The 14,777-nt window shown below is 47.8% G+C and overlaps 1 protein-coding gene across 1 annotated transcript in view; it reads right to left on the bottom strand.

Moving 5' to 3' along the window:
• Positions 1–11,690: 11,690 nt before the first annotated feature.
• The window catches only part of SPOP (speckle type BTB/POZ protein), a 67,345-nt gene continuing 64,258 nt past the window's right edge, over positions 11,691–14,777 (bottom strand). The window contains exons 9-10 of the mRNA XM_007465083.1: positions 14,597–14,739; positions 11,691–13,334 (exon numbers count right to left, since the gene is read on the bottom strand). Of these exons, the coding sequence (XP_007465145.1) occupies positions 13,190–13,334; positions 14,597–14,739 (288 nt within the window). The 3' untranslated portion in view covers positions 11,691–13,189. The remainder of the gene's footprint in view (positions 13,335–14,596; positions 14,740–14,777) is intronic.

Here is a 14,777-nt window from a genome sequence, read left to right as displayed (position 1 = left end):
TGCAGGTAGGCGACCTGGGTTCCCATAATAAGTGTGGCAGAGACCACTAATATCCATTTCCCCTATCTCCGCAGTAATGGAATTCTCCATTTTTAGTTGGGCACTTGGCTGCCTGAAAAGAATACTCCATTTCTTTGCCTCCCTTGTGCCTAGATGCGGCCACGTGACTAAGATCTAGCCAGTAAGCCAGTTATTTGGCAACTTCCAGAAATCTTAAGAAGTTGACATACACCCTCTGCCCCGTCTTCTTTGTTCTATCCTCTGTCCTGCTGCCTGGAATATGTATGTGATTGCTGGAGCTCTACCTGCCATCTTAAACCACGAGGGATAAGAGCCATACCCTAGAAGTGGCAATGAGCTGGAAGAAGTCCTGGTCCCTGAAAATTTTGTGGAATAGAAATATCATACCAGTCCTAGGCTCCTACCTTCAGACTTTTATGTGAGAGAAACATCAAATTGCTATCTTACTTCTATCAAATTTCTATTTATTGGGTCTCCATTTCTAGCAGTTTAGTCTAGCTCCACTTGATTTTAGTGGATGTGGTTGAGCACTTCACTTCTGTGGACCTCAGTTTCCTCACCTGTAGAGATGAGAAAATGCTCACATATCTTGCCGCACTTCAGAGAGGTTTTATCGACTCACGGGCAAGAAGGAACTTGGAAGAACTCTGGTTCTCCGCCCCCTCTCCAGCACTGAGGCGCACAGACGCCATTTGCGAGGTGGACGAAGTTGCTGCTGCACTGCAGGGGGCTCCCAAGAAGCTGAGAAGCATCCTCTAGCCCTGTCTGAAAGGCCTCCAGTCCCCAAATTCAGCCCCCCCCCCCCCATCTGAGTCCCCATCCACATTCTGATGCTGGTGACAGGAAATCGTTGTTAAGGGCCTGACTGATCCCTGCCAGATGGGATCCTAATTTAATTAAAACCCTTTAATTACCTGCAGCAACACAGCTTTGGAAGTCCAGTGCAGAAGGGGGCCTGTAACGGGAGGGGGATCGTTGACAGGGCAGAGTAGGGGCTGCCCTTCCGTCACTCTGGGAACCTGGGGTTGTAGGGTGTTTCTCCCACCAGGGTGGGCACAAACCGTACAGAGCAGCCTGTGTGGCCCGTGTGGCCCGTGCTTCTGGCTTCGTTGGTTGACTGCCAATCGGGGAGTGAGGCCCTTGGGAGCAGAGTACCAGCCACTTGAACCTGAATCTGTCAATGTTGGTTTTGTGCTTACACTGAGACCAGCACAGACTGTATAAGCTCAGGTCTGAGTCCCTCAAGACGCTGGCCCTGCCCCGGACAGTCTGGGTAGGAGCAGGTACAGTTCTGATTCCTGCTAATTGGCCTGGCTTAAGAAACAGGGGTACCTCTGTCTCCACCAAGGAAAAGCAATGCCCCTGTGAACTCAAGGTGTTATCCATCTGGGGAGGGAGATGAAAGGGGGTGACTTAGGTGGGCTGCAGAGGAACCATGTGGTTTCTTGGGGTCTAGTAAGGAGCTCCCTTCCCTCAACGTGGTGCTGGCCCTCAACTGGCTTCTCCCTGTGAAGGCAGAAGGCTGTAGCCCAGGCCAGGCCAGAGCCTGCCAAGCCTTGGCAGGGCAGACTCAGAAACCTAGACTCTGTGAGCTGGGCTGTTTTTAAGCCTTGTGGACACAATACGTTAATGCCCTTCAGTTTCTCCCTTAGTGCTTATTCATTTAACAAATATTGTTTAATAAAGCCTCTGAAAGTTCCAGCTGGTCTCCATGGGGCCAGATCATCGGGGGAAGAGGTTCAGTTCGCACTTGAGCCATATGGCTCCCGCCTTCCCCACCCCCCCCCCCCAGCATCAAGCCTGTCTCGGAACAAGGCTCCTGACTTTCCCAGAGGACGTTTCTGAACTGGTCCCTAGAGAGTTTTAAATGAAACTCGCCTCTCCCCCGCCTCTCTTCCTGCATCCAGCCTCAACTCCCCACTCCACCTTGCTTCCCCTGTTATCCCCGAGCATCCACAGCCCTCTTGAAAGAGACTGCTCCTACCTCTGACTCAGGTCGAGTCTGGAGTGCTATGTAACTGCCAACTTGGGGACTGTCACAGCAGGAAACGTGGGTGTCCCCCCAGACTAACTAGAGACTGGACATAGGAGCTGTCATTCCCCATCAGATCCAAGACTTGTGAGGGCAGGGGCTGTGTGTCCTGTCCAGCTGGCCTGGAGGCTCCCCAGAGACAGGAGGGCCTTACTTTGAGGCATATCTGCTCAAAGGTGTCCTGCACACCAAACTCTCCCTGGGGAGTCATCCCTGATGGGCCTCACTGGACGGTGTGCTGAGGCATGATCACTGCCTTCACTCTGCCACCTTGGGAGAGGAAGTGACAACAGGGGGACAATCTGCTGCACTGTTCTCACTCCAGCAGCCCAGGTCCTCCTGGCTGGAGGAGAGGGTGGGCAGGAAGGGTGAGGGCAGCAGAGGAGGAGGGCAGCATGTTGGTGTTGGCACACCCCTCCTCCCAGCTGTCCCGATATTGTTGTGTTGTCTTCTCTAGAACAGTCTTCTGAGACCTGGCTTAGCTCCGGGGGCACAGTGAGGGGCACTGAGCATCACAGGAAAAGCCAGGGTCTTCTGGCTCCTAACCCGGTACCTGCTTTTTCCTGACCCCAGGCTTCCTTGATCCGATCCCCTTCATGACTTGAGGGGTGGCCCCACCTGGGGAAGGATGGCCTGCGCAGCCCCAGGGAGACTGGGCTCCCCCTCCTTGGGTTCAGAGCAAGGCCATTCCCCAGCTATGGTGCGTTTGGAGAGAGTTGGGTTTGAGTACTGGTTGCCATGTGACCTCGTTCTGGTCCCCTCAGCCCTCTGGGCCTGGATGGCAGTCCTTCCCCCACCTGCTCACATGGTTCCTGCAGGAGCAGCTCTGGCAGCGGTGGCTCCGGGTCCGTGTAGGGCTATTGCCATCTGCCTGGGGCTCACGGGCAGGGGCAGAGGGCTGGTTTCTCTTTCTTCCTGGGGGAGGCTGTGGAGAGCAGCAGTTGAGAGCACAGATTCTGGAGCCAAGTTCCATGGATTCAAGTCCTTGCTCTGCCACTTCCTAATTGTAGACTTTCAGCAAGTTATTGAGCATCTTTGTGTCTCAATTTCCCCATCTGTAAAATGGGGGGGGGGGGGTCTTTACCTGTCAGAGGGCTGTTGTGAGCTGGAATGGGTAAAGCAATTGAACCGTGTTTGGCACAGCTGCCCTGAGTACAGTCCCAGCCTATAGCCCTCTCTGTTCCTGGCCAAGGCTGGGTGTGAGGGAGGGAGAAAAGTGGCCATGGGCAGGAATGCGCAGGAATAAATACCCATAGGGAAGGTCAGAAGTCTACAAAAGATGACTCATACAGAGGAATCTACTCTCTTTTTTTTTGATTCCGGTTGAGAAATGGAGCCCTTGGTTGTATTTCTACTGCTCCTTGGGCCCGGAATCCCCCACGTCTGCACTCCAGAAGCCCCTGGGTACTTCCCCTGGGGACCTCGACTGGTAAACACCACACAAGGCTCGGGGAATGCAGGTGGCCAAAGGGTCTTTATTTAGAAGCAGAGTTAAAAGACCCAGAGCAGTCAGCCAAGTGTACTCCGGAGGAGGCTGAGGCAGCCTGCAGGGGCCCCTCCTGCCTTACTTTGCCCCACCCTCACCTCACCTGCCTTTATCACCTCCACCCAACGGATCAATTTCTCATCAGCCTGGATGGCCTGTGGTCCTTTGATGGTACTCCTGGGGACTGGGTGTGTGAAACAGGCCCATCTTGGACTGTAGCCCCGAGGGTGACTCCCGGAGGACTGGGCCTTATGTGACCCATTTCTTCTACACTTTGAGAAGGGCCAAGGGCATGGGGTAGGCACAGGGCCTGGCAGTAAATAGGGACTCTGAACGCTCTCTATCGTGGGAGTCTTTCACAGGGACAGAGAAGAGGAGAAGGGAAGGCACAGGTCAAGGGGCAGCTAAAACCCCGACAGGCGGCATCTGCACTTTATAAATGAGGAGGATGCTGTTTGGGGAAACTGCGAGAAGGTGGAGGATACAAGAGTGTGGAAAGGTATATAAATGCCCCATTTACCAGCCTCGGCAGCTCCCAGGCCTGGGATAGGAGGGGCCTGCCGCTGCTCAGTCAGGCGCTGCCATCTGTCACATCTCAGCGGAGATCGGCACTGGAGGGCTCGTCGTAGGCAGGTTTTTATTATTATTTTTTTTAACGCTGCAGGATCAGGCTCAAGACGTCACTCTAGTGAGCGGTACTGGAGACACAGGGGAGAGAAATGTCTAGGAAATCACGGAAGCTTCCACGCTCCAGGAGGAGGGAAGGACCGGGAGCCCAAAAGGAAAGAAAAAAGAAAAGAAGCCAAAGAAGGAAAACCATGTAGAAAAGACGGCCTTGAATTAGCAGGTGTGCATCATCCCTCTCCCCCGGCCCCTCAGGAGGCAGCAGCTGCCCAAGAAACTGGGCTCCAGGGTCCCCAAGTTACTTACATCCTCTCCCCGATCCCTATTTTCACACCTCCAAGCCCAAGTGCTTCTGTCCTGCCTCTTACCTTCCTCTCTGGAATGCCTAATGTCAAGCACTCCTAGCTTTTGGAGATTATAACAAAGATGATGGTGATGATCATAAATGAAGAGCTGTTCCAGGTGACTGAAAGGTCTGGGGCAGGCTGACTCTTCCTGAGACTCCCCCACGCGTTACAGCAGGTGAGAACCTCAGAGCTCGCAGGACACAGGGCTGGCCAGGGGATGGCTCTCCCTCTCCCCACAGGTAATTCTGGCTCAGAAGATCCCCACACTCCCAAAGGTGCCCATTTCAGGGTCTCGTCGCAGATTTACCTTGCATTCCAAGAAATCCTAAAAGGCCATGGACTCTAAAGGCTACATGTGGCTTAGGGTAGGACCAACAAGAAGTACACAGCAATAACAATAGCATCAGTGGCAGTTAACCTTTCTGGAGCTCATGAACGGTAATCACCATGCTAAGGACTTGATTTGTACTACTCATTAATTTCCACGGGAACTCTATGAAATACCCATTTTACAGAAGAAAAACTAAGGCTTATACACGCAGGTGCTTTGGCCGGGATCGTGAGTGGTGGCAGGAGATCAGAGACGGGCTCCTAGACTCCAGACGCTGTGCTCTCTGAACACCAACCTTGGCTAGACCTCCAGCGCTGCCTGCGCTCTCACCAACCCTTCCCCAGCCACTAGGCTGATCACACCTCCCAGCCCCAACGCCATCCCAGGGATTCTCAGCCATTGATCTTATTTCCTACTTAACACTCAAAAACGTACAAGTCACCAGATGCAAGCTTGCTCAACTTCCTACTATGAGACAAACCCACGTTCTATAGGACCCTCCTCATACCCAGAGAGGGTGTCCCTCATCTTCCTACCTATGCCCACCCACCCGCTTCTCCTCGCAGATCACTCAGAACCTCCCAGCACAGATGGTCCTTTCTCTACTGGACCTGAAAGCTTTGAACTGCTTCCTCTCTACTGGATCCCGCTCGCCAGCCTTGAACGTGCTCATTTCTCTTCCATACTATAGGGAAAAAATGAAAGTCCTCCCTCTACTCATTTCCTTCTTCCGGTTTTGCCCGAACTTTTCATTCCTCGTGACCCACCCACTCCTCACCTCACCCCGATTGGGTCCCTTCACTGAAATGGCTCCAGCTAAGCTCACTAATGACTTCCATGTTGCTCCCTCCAATGGGCGATTTTATTGTTTCTCTTATTCTACTGCATTTGACACTTTTAACAGTTTTGTATTTGTTCTCTGACATATGTTTCCTTCCTGTCTATCTCTAGCCAACTCTTTTCCTTCTTTGTGGCTTATCTTTTTTTACTGGCCCTAAAATATAAGCATTCCTTAAGGTTTAGGAACCTTTAGGTTCCTTAAGGTTCCCGGGCCCCCTTCTCTCTTCACTCTATACTCCTTGATGATCCAACACACCGAGGGCTTCACAATTACACCTCGAAACCAGTATATCCCAGAACCGTCTCTCCAGTCTTGATCTCTCCTCTGAATCCTAGGCTCAAAAATTCAATAGCCCATGGGATACCTCCGTTTGGAACTCTCAAGGCATCTCATAAGCAACAAGTAAAATGAATTTAATGATCTAATTTCCCCGTTTATCTTCCCACTGGTCTCTATGTTTGTGAATCCATCCTACTCACCTCTTTGTCCTTACTCTATCCAATCAGCAAGTTCTAACAAATTTGCCCCCTAAACCTCTCTCAAATGTATCTCTTCTCCAGCTCTGCCACCTCCGTAGTTCAAGTTCTGCCATCTCTTGCCTTCCTCCATCCCCACTCTCAACATCAACTTTTCTACACTCCAGCCAAAGATCTATTAGAATAAAAATCTTGTCACCCCCCTCCTGCTTAATAAAGCTTCCATGATTTCCCCACTGTTCTTAGTAATAAGTACCCAGATTCTAAATGTGACCTATGAAGGTCCTGCCAGGTCTGGCTTCTAACTTGCTCTCACACTTCTCCACGCTCCAGCCACCCAGCCTTCTCTGGGCTCCTAGATCACATGCACCATGCTCCCTCCTGAGTCTGCGCTTCATGCAGGCGATTTCTTCTGTGTGGAATGTGACTCTCCAACTTTACCAAGTTGACAGCTCTTCATCCTGCAGCTCTCACTTCAAAAGCTGCTTTCTTAGGGAAGCCTTTCTGGATGCCCCAGATGAGATTAACTCCCCACTCCAGGCTCTCACGGTGCCTTACACATTTCTTTCAGAGCACTCACCATGGCCTGACGTCACGTCTTTGTGAGATTATTAAGGACACTCTCTTCCCCATTAGACCTGTCAGGTCCAACGAGGGCAGGGAGCAGTTAGTTTTACTCACTGTTTATCCCTAGAAACGAGCACAGTCCCTGGCACATCATATATGGTATAAATAAATTTTTAGCAAAGAAAACAGAAAGGACTCTAAAAATTCATTCTTAAAAGGCCAAACCAGGGCTTCCCTGGTGGCACAGTGGTTAAGGACCCGCCTGCCAATGCAGGGGACATGGGTTCGAGCCCTGGCCCGGGAAGATCCCACATGCCGCGGAGCAACTGAGCCTGCGCTCTAGAGCCTGTGCTCTAGAGCCTGTGCTCTGCAACAAGAGAAGCCAAGACAATGAGAAGCCCACGCACCGCAACGAAGAGTAGCCCCCGCTTGCCTCAACTAGAGAAAGCCCATGAGCAGCAACAAAGACCCAATACAGCCAAAAATAAAAACAAATTAATAAATTTATTTAAAAAAAAAAAAAAGGCAAAAGCAATGCAAGGTTCTTAAACCTCAGCGGGTGTAGAAAACCTTGGGGATCACCCATTGGTATGCCGACCATGCTCAAATGCCCTTTTTTCCCCCTCTTTAACTGTTGTTCAGAGGTAACGGAGACATGAATAGAGGTAATGGAGACACGAATGATACACTGTGAAGACCACTTCCCTGGAATGACTGCAGGTTACATTGGATATATCAGGGGATGTGCCTACTTTTCATTAGTGTTTCAATAAAAATAAACACTTCCAATACCTGTAAGAGATAGCATAAAAATGTTTATTTACCCGGAGAGATTAAAATGTGTAATATGACTATTGGTTCACGTATCAATGTCAATCTATCTATAAATTTCCAAAAAGGCAATGCTTCGTTTTACCATTAAACTAGTAAAAAGTACATTTTAAAGTGCTGTAGGGTAACAGGAGATAACAAAGCACAGATGTCGGAGGGCAAATCTGAAAGCACACCAGTGGTGTGCTGGAACCAGTGCACACTGTCTCTATAGAGCCATTCGTTAAAATTTTTGGAAATTTCGAGAGATGGCTGTTAAATGGCCAATTAAAAATTGAATTGTATTAATGTACAACTAACAGCACAAGTAATAAATACTCAAAATTCATCTCTTCCTAATTATCTTACACTTTACCATTGCCTAAGGCTTGAGGTTATACTCGTTTACCCCATCTGTATGGTGGCAGTACTCGACAATGGGGAGCTTCACACCCCTTCCAACTCTGCACCCAGTAATGTCACCTCAGGGTTTGAAATGGCCACGGTGGGGGTATTTACACCATGGAAACTAGCAAATGCTACCAATCAGGGCTGACATTTTGGGGAACTAAATGTTATACCTTTAAGTAGCACGCCACTGAACAAAACCACTGCCCGGAAAAACATTTCAAGGGTCTATAATAGATGTGAAGCCAACTTTTACTTGGAAGATGGATAGGTTAAAGAAGTATAGAAACATGTGTCTGTCTTGAGGAAATCATTCTCAAAACTGTGTAAGGGTTGACGGTGATTGTTTTCTCAATTTGAAGCTACCATTATTCTACAGACATGACTTTTATTACAAACATCAGTCACTGAAGTGTCTGTAATTTTATGGAACAAGCTGTATACCATCACTTCTAAACAAACGTAAATGTGTTGACTAAATTGAGACGTTAAGTTCTTAAGAGTGGGTGGGAGAGATTCCCTTCCTCTCTCCCTGCCAAACTTCTGGAAAGAGGGGCTTATACTCGAGCCATGTTTGCTTACCTTCTCATCAGTCTTGGCTTCTGCCTCCACCATTTGACAGAAACTGCTCTAAGGTAACCGCTGACCTCCTTCCTGCTAAATTCAATAGCTTTTCAGTCCTCAGTGCTATGACCCCCGGGCTTTGTTTCTGTGGGCCACTCCCGTCTCCTCCATTAGACTGGATTAGTGGAGGGAAAATCCTACCCCTCACCTCAAACCGAGCCTAGCACAGTGTTTGCCACTTTCTAGGTGCTCAGGCACTGTTTGCTCAGTCAGTGGCCCGAGTTTTCATCTCTGTGACCTTGACCAGTCATCTCACTTCTCTCGATGTGTTTTCTCAGACATGAAAAGAAGATGAATTATGTGGGGGCCCCTTTTTTCCCTGAAGTTTGTCAAAAGCTCACCTTTCAGGGTCTTGAGGGGGCTAAAGCTCACCCCCATTTCAACTGAGCATTATGAGCAGGGGTGCCCACTTAGGCAAATTCTTAGATTTTCACTTTCTTTCTGGTCTGCGGGCCTAAGGCCCAAAGCTATTCCTTTGCCTTCTGCTGCTTCTTGGCTCAGAGCCAGGTTGAGTGACCTCGAGGATGTTATGGTTGTATCACCTCGGGATGAACGGGAGCTGCACAACCCAAGCCGGCAAGCGTACAGAGCTCCCGTGAGCTCTGTAAGCTACAGGTCCTGGTGCAACATTCCCATACTGGAGTAATGCACATTTTATCTTCATAATGTTTTCCCCCTGAGGTTGATCCCCTTCAACTCCTTAGTCATTTCTGTTGCTTGTACTGAATTCCCTCAAGTCTAAAATTCTCTTTTCCTAGAGCTGCAGGAATCAGAACCAAACAGTATTCCAGACGCCACTTTCTACTCCAGCATTACAGGATTTACAGAGGGGGAATGATATCTTGCATTATAATAGCTTAGCCACATAAAGATCCCATCAGTCGACAACATTCAAGTTTCCGCTCTCATCTGGAGGTCAAAGCTTCTGGTTCTCCCAGCTCATTATCCCAAATACTGATCATCCTACATTTGCTTCCTTGCTTACTGTCTCCAGGAGGTGTCCACCTATTGGGTCAAAGTCCCCAACGTGGCAAGGTCACTTCTGAAATTAAAAGGGGGGGAACACATCTACCTTGTGCATGCACATACATAAAGAGCAGTCCGACCATACTCACCTGCATGCTGGATTAGTCAGCAAGCCATTAGAAATGAATCTAAATGATATAGGGCAGGGTTCAGGGAACAGTCATGAGATACAGGAAACACACAGGCCCGGGCTGATTAAAAAGATAATTAGCTGTGGAAAATAAGGTTGGGCTCCAGCCAAGAATTTGTCTTTGACAAAGATAAACCAAAGGATCCAATATAGTCATGTTAGGGGGATTTAGTTGCTGTTCTTTTATAGGAGTTGAAGAGCCAGAACAAAGCAACAGTCAGTTTCAAAGTACAGCTCAACTCCCCCCTTCTGTTGTTTTGCTCATAAACATACAGGCTGTTTCCTTTCATCTGCACAGGCTCACGCAATATGGAGAACCTACAATAGGTTTAAGCCAGAATTATAAATGAATGCGCAGAGTGGTGGTCAAGCTAGAGATCTTTTGGCCTAAGAAAGAATCTTGATGTCTCTGGCTGGAATTAAAAAAAAAAAAAAAAAAGAGGAACCTCTTAAAGGCCTAAAAGCTCAGCAGACTTACCAGTGATAAGGAAAAGAGAGGCATCTCTTACCTGAATTGTTAAACCTCATAAAGGTGTTTGAAATGCCTAATAACACAGCTTTAATCTCTACATAAGGAACAAGAAAAATTTTCCGTGAATGGCCAGATAGAGGGGGGCTGACAATAAGGAAGGAGGGAAGTTGGGGAATGATGCCAGATACAGTATTTGGACCTGAAACTGCAACTCCAAAGGTTCTGTGAAACTACTTGCCTGAAATATTGTTTTGATAAATAAGCCATATCCTTGTGGAATTGAAATCTCCAACTGTTCCACTGGCACGGACATCTCTGCAGTGACAGCACATGCCCCAGACTGTGGAGCTAACTTGAATTAAATTTCAGATGTGGGGGAGCTCAGGGAGGGGGTGGTGGCAGTGGGAGGTTTATGAACAGTATGCTAGGGCTCTGATGTTGTCATAACCAGATGGCTTCAACTCTATCATTTAAACAGAAACAAACACGTCCAGAAAGAATAATGACAGGAGAGGCATCAAACAGCTTCACCTGTACCCGAAATCCTAACTGCTTTGTACGCAGCAGTAAAGCCCACAGTGGAAATCCCGTAAATTTTGGGAAATCCCAGAAGAGACTTTCATCTTGCCAGAAGCTTGGTGCCAGAACTGCTACCCTCCCGAGGATATGTTCCCTGAACCTACCAGCCCCCAGTCCACAGCTTTCTGTGAATGAGGAAGGGCAAATCTGAAGCCTGGTTTGTCCTCCTGGATCCTCTGACACACAGGCCAGCTGAGGCACGTTTCCAGAGCTTTTGCTCTTGCTATCCCCCCAGAAAGAAAGCTTTACCTCAGATTGCATACCTAAACATTTCAGAAATGGGACTTCCTCCACAGGCTTGCATAATCTTTTCGGGGTATCACATTAGAAGAACTCTCGCTCAAGTTGTGTAACCTTAGGCATGTCCCTCAGCGTTTCAATTTCTCTCACCTATAAAATGGGAAGATGCTATCTATCTCTCATTTATCCCACCCAACCCATGGAGCTGTTGGGAAGTTCAAATGAGATACTGTACAGGAAGGTTTGCTGAAACGTGAGCAGTGCTGAGCCAGTGCAGTTACCTGAGAGACAGTGTGGGTAAAGGAGACCCTGGGTACGCCCTGGTCCCCAGATCCACGTGCTGATCTGGAAAGTAAGGAGGACTCAGGAGGCACAGGACAGCAGCCAGGACATGGAGAACTGGGCACTTGCTCACACAGGTGACACTTAGGAGGAAACCGAGAAGCGCAAAGGAGTGGTTTCTAATAAGCAAATCCTGCCTTTGATTATACTGATAATAGGTCAAATAATACACACCTTGGCCCAATGGCCAATGGTTCTCCAGTGTATGCCACTGCCCTGTCCAGCACTGCTGTAGGAAAGGCAGAGGAGGAGCCCCAGAGCATTCCTGTGAGCTCGCTGGGAATTCGGACATTAACTTTTCTGCAAACACATCCAGTCAGTGACAGAACCAGTCAGAGATAAGAATTTCCCTTTATTAAGTCTCCACATTCATGTCCCCTTGATATTTTTGTATTTACTTAAGGAGAAGGGAGATTGGGAATTCGGTCTTAAAACATGTAGGGTGCAGGAAAGCCCACTTCCGTTACTCGCCTTGGCAGAAGAAGCCTGATCCCTCAGTAGGATGTGGACTGTGAGATAAGAAGGACAAGGGACTGGCAGATGCTGGTAGCTCACAAAGGAAACTTGAGATTAGGGAGATGCAATAAATTCCTACTGCTTAGACATTTTGAGCATAATCTCCGCACGCTAAAGAATCAAACCAGGCCTTCAAAATCCCTTAAGGAACTCAGACCCAAAAGACAAGCCAGGTGAGTGAAACAAAAGACCAGAGATACCACACAGTACAAAATAGTAATTATTTATATTTTCAAAAAGAAAAAAATTAACATTTGGAAGTTCTCCCCTGTAGGAAGAGGGGCGAATTGGAAGGAACAGGACTGGCTCCTATGCAGGTGGCAAGTCAGGTACGAACAGCTGAGCAATCTGGGCTGGGAGTTTTTCCACATTGCATTAATAATAAAATTTCCTTTTCTCTTCTTTTTGCTCTGTTTTTGTTTTGTGTGTGTTTGTTTTTTAGAAAAAGGAACAGGGGAGAAGAAATAAAATCAGAGAAAAATGCCAAAAAACATTTTCCACAAGATCTAAAAACAGAGAACCATAGTTTTTGTCAAGACAGTATGAATTCTGGATGAATTACTTTTTCCAGTTTTCAACACCAATAAAGATTTTTTTCCAAAAGCTCCCACATCAGAACACTCATCTTCTAGATCAAACCATCTCCTTCCCCTTTCACCTCTGCTTGTTGTTGGTCGTAAAAGGGTAAGGGGGAGTACTGTGTTCTTGCAAACAGTAAGTGCCAACAACAAGAGAGCTCTTCTGATACCTGCATGGTGCGCGGTGAGTTCTCACAAAGACCCAAGCTTTAGCACAGCTGGATGTACTGAAACTTCTCTCAACATAAATACTACTGGAATCCAAAAACTGATTTTTGAGAAATTCTGCAAAAATCCTTTCTTCTTTCCCTTTCCCTTCTATTAAAACTAAATGTCCTTTTTTAATTCTCTTTTTGCTCCAGGCACCTGACGATCTGTTCTGCTCAGTCAGATGCAGACAGGTTTCTCCAAAGTACCACCGCTGGGATGTCCTCAGGGCTAGCGCCTAAACTGAATCCCCACAGTATCAAACTTGGCCAGGCCAAAGAGAACACAGTGACGCAGCAACAGGATTTTCATTAGGTTGAACAGCCCCGAGTCCCGGGCCCTTCCCTCCCCCCACCCCCATTTCCCCCAAGTTTATTTAGTGCTGTTTTAAAAGTCTGGGGCCACGATGCAGTCTTTTCCCCCCACAACGGAGTAAAATCTCCACAGATTGCGCTGTCTACCTGGTGGTTTGTGGCAGCAACAGTGGCTGCTGCTTCTGGAAAATAAACGGAGTCTTACAACAGGCAGGATCTTAGGACTGCTTCAGGCGCTTGCGTGGGGGTCCCAGAAACGGGCACTGTGCTGAAGCCAGAGAGCGGTACGCCTCAGCCACCAAGTGGGGATGTGACACCACCATTGACTTCCACCCGGAGGTCTCCAAGACATCCGAAGCATGACTAGGAGAAATGTGAGAGATGGGTTACCAGAGGGGTGAATGAAGGATGAATTAAACAGCCACCTAGACAGCCGAATTTCCCAGGGTTTGCTGTTATGCGTGTCAATGCAAGACGTACTCAGACAGAACCCTTAATATGCATGAGAATTTGCTTGTTAGAAAATGTGCAGACAGGTGACCAGGTTATGACTGTTGTAACTCTGAAAACTAGGACTCTGAGACACTATGTTCTCAATTACAAAAGATGAAATGTTCCTCAGGCTCTTCTCTACATCATCAGTGCTCTTCATTTTCATTGGTGATGCTGATAAAGAGAAAGAGCAAGACTTCTCTGGGTCAGACAGCTCTGAGCTTCCATCTGGCTTTGCCATTTACTAGTCCCATAACCACAAAGCAGGTCATAGCCTGGGCCTATTTGATAATTGAAAAGGAGGGGCTAATACTCACACTTCACTGAATGGTTAACATCTAAGAAGCACCAAGCAAGCGTCCAGCACAGAGTGAGCACTCAGGACAAGGAACACTTTGCTTCGGAACAATCTTACAGACTTAGAGGACATCATTTCCTGTTTTCAGGGCATCTTCTGTGTTAAGTAATGTTTACTCACCTACCCTGCAACCTCTTAGACCTCTCACCCCCCAGAACTGCTGTTTTGAGGGCTTTATTAGTAGGCCTGCTTCTCTTCCTGGGGTTTTTTCCAACTTTTGCTCCCCATCAGGCAAAGGAGTATAACACGTCCCACTGAGAATTACTTCAGAAAGTAATACGGTCATTTAGGATGAAGGAACAGATCTACTGGAATTTATGCTTCTTTCTCCAAACAGTTATTTTACGACCTCGTCTCCTGATCATGCCTTCTCTTTTCCCCATTCTGCAGTCGACCACTGGACACTCTTACTAACTCATAAAAATCCACTTCTGCTCTCCCAGAGATCTGCATGTCTTTTTTTTAAGCCGGTGAGTGTGAAGTAAAGATACTATCGCTTTAGGGGACACAGCTTTTTCAGACCAGCAAGTTGTCATTTTCATCAATTCTGATCCTGCAAGGTAGTAATACACTTCACTCACCAATCAGATTAGACTGATGAAAGCGAAACCATTTTTCACACTGTCAAGCTGAAGGAAAAGATGGACACTCTCTACTTACTACTAAAAAGCTTAATGAAGCCACTCACCTGTTTCACTCACCAATTCAAAGTCTTCCTTTCTCATTCGTTAACTAACCCAACTACCCTGAAAGAACTATGAAGATGACAACTCACTAGTTGATGAAATCCACTGCCTGAGTTTTCAACTGATCTGCGCTGTGGAGGTCAGCCAGGATGAGAATTTCGGCGGCGTTCTCCACGGAGAGGTTACTGCAGAGGGCATCCTCACACATGACCTTTAAACGCTCCAAGGCATACTGTAAAACACAAGCGTGGCTGTCGTCAGAGCAGGAAT

The sequence above is a fragment of the Lipotes vexillifer genome, unplaced genomic scaffold (genome assembly GCF_000442215.2).
Source record: "Lipotes vexillifer unplaced genomic scaffold, Lipotes_vexillifer_v1.1 scaffold591, whole genome shotgun sequence".
NCBI classification, from domain to species: domain Eukaryota; kingdom Metazoa; phylum Chordata; class Mammalia; order Artiodactyla; family Lipotidae; genus Lipotes; species Lipotes vexillifer.
The sequence above is the reverse complement of the archived record's forward strand: the minus strand, read 5'-3'. Positions and strand labels throughout refer to the sequence as shown.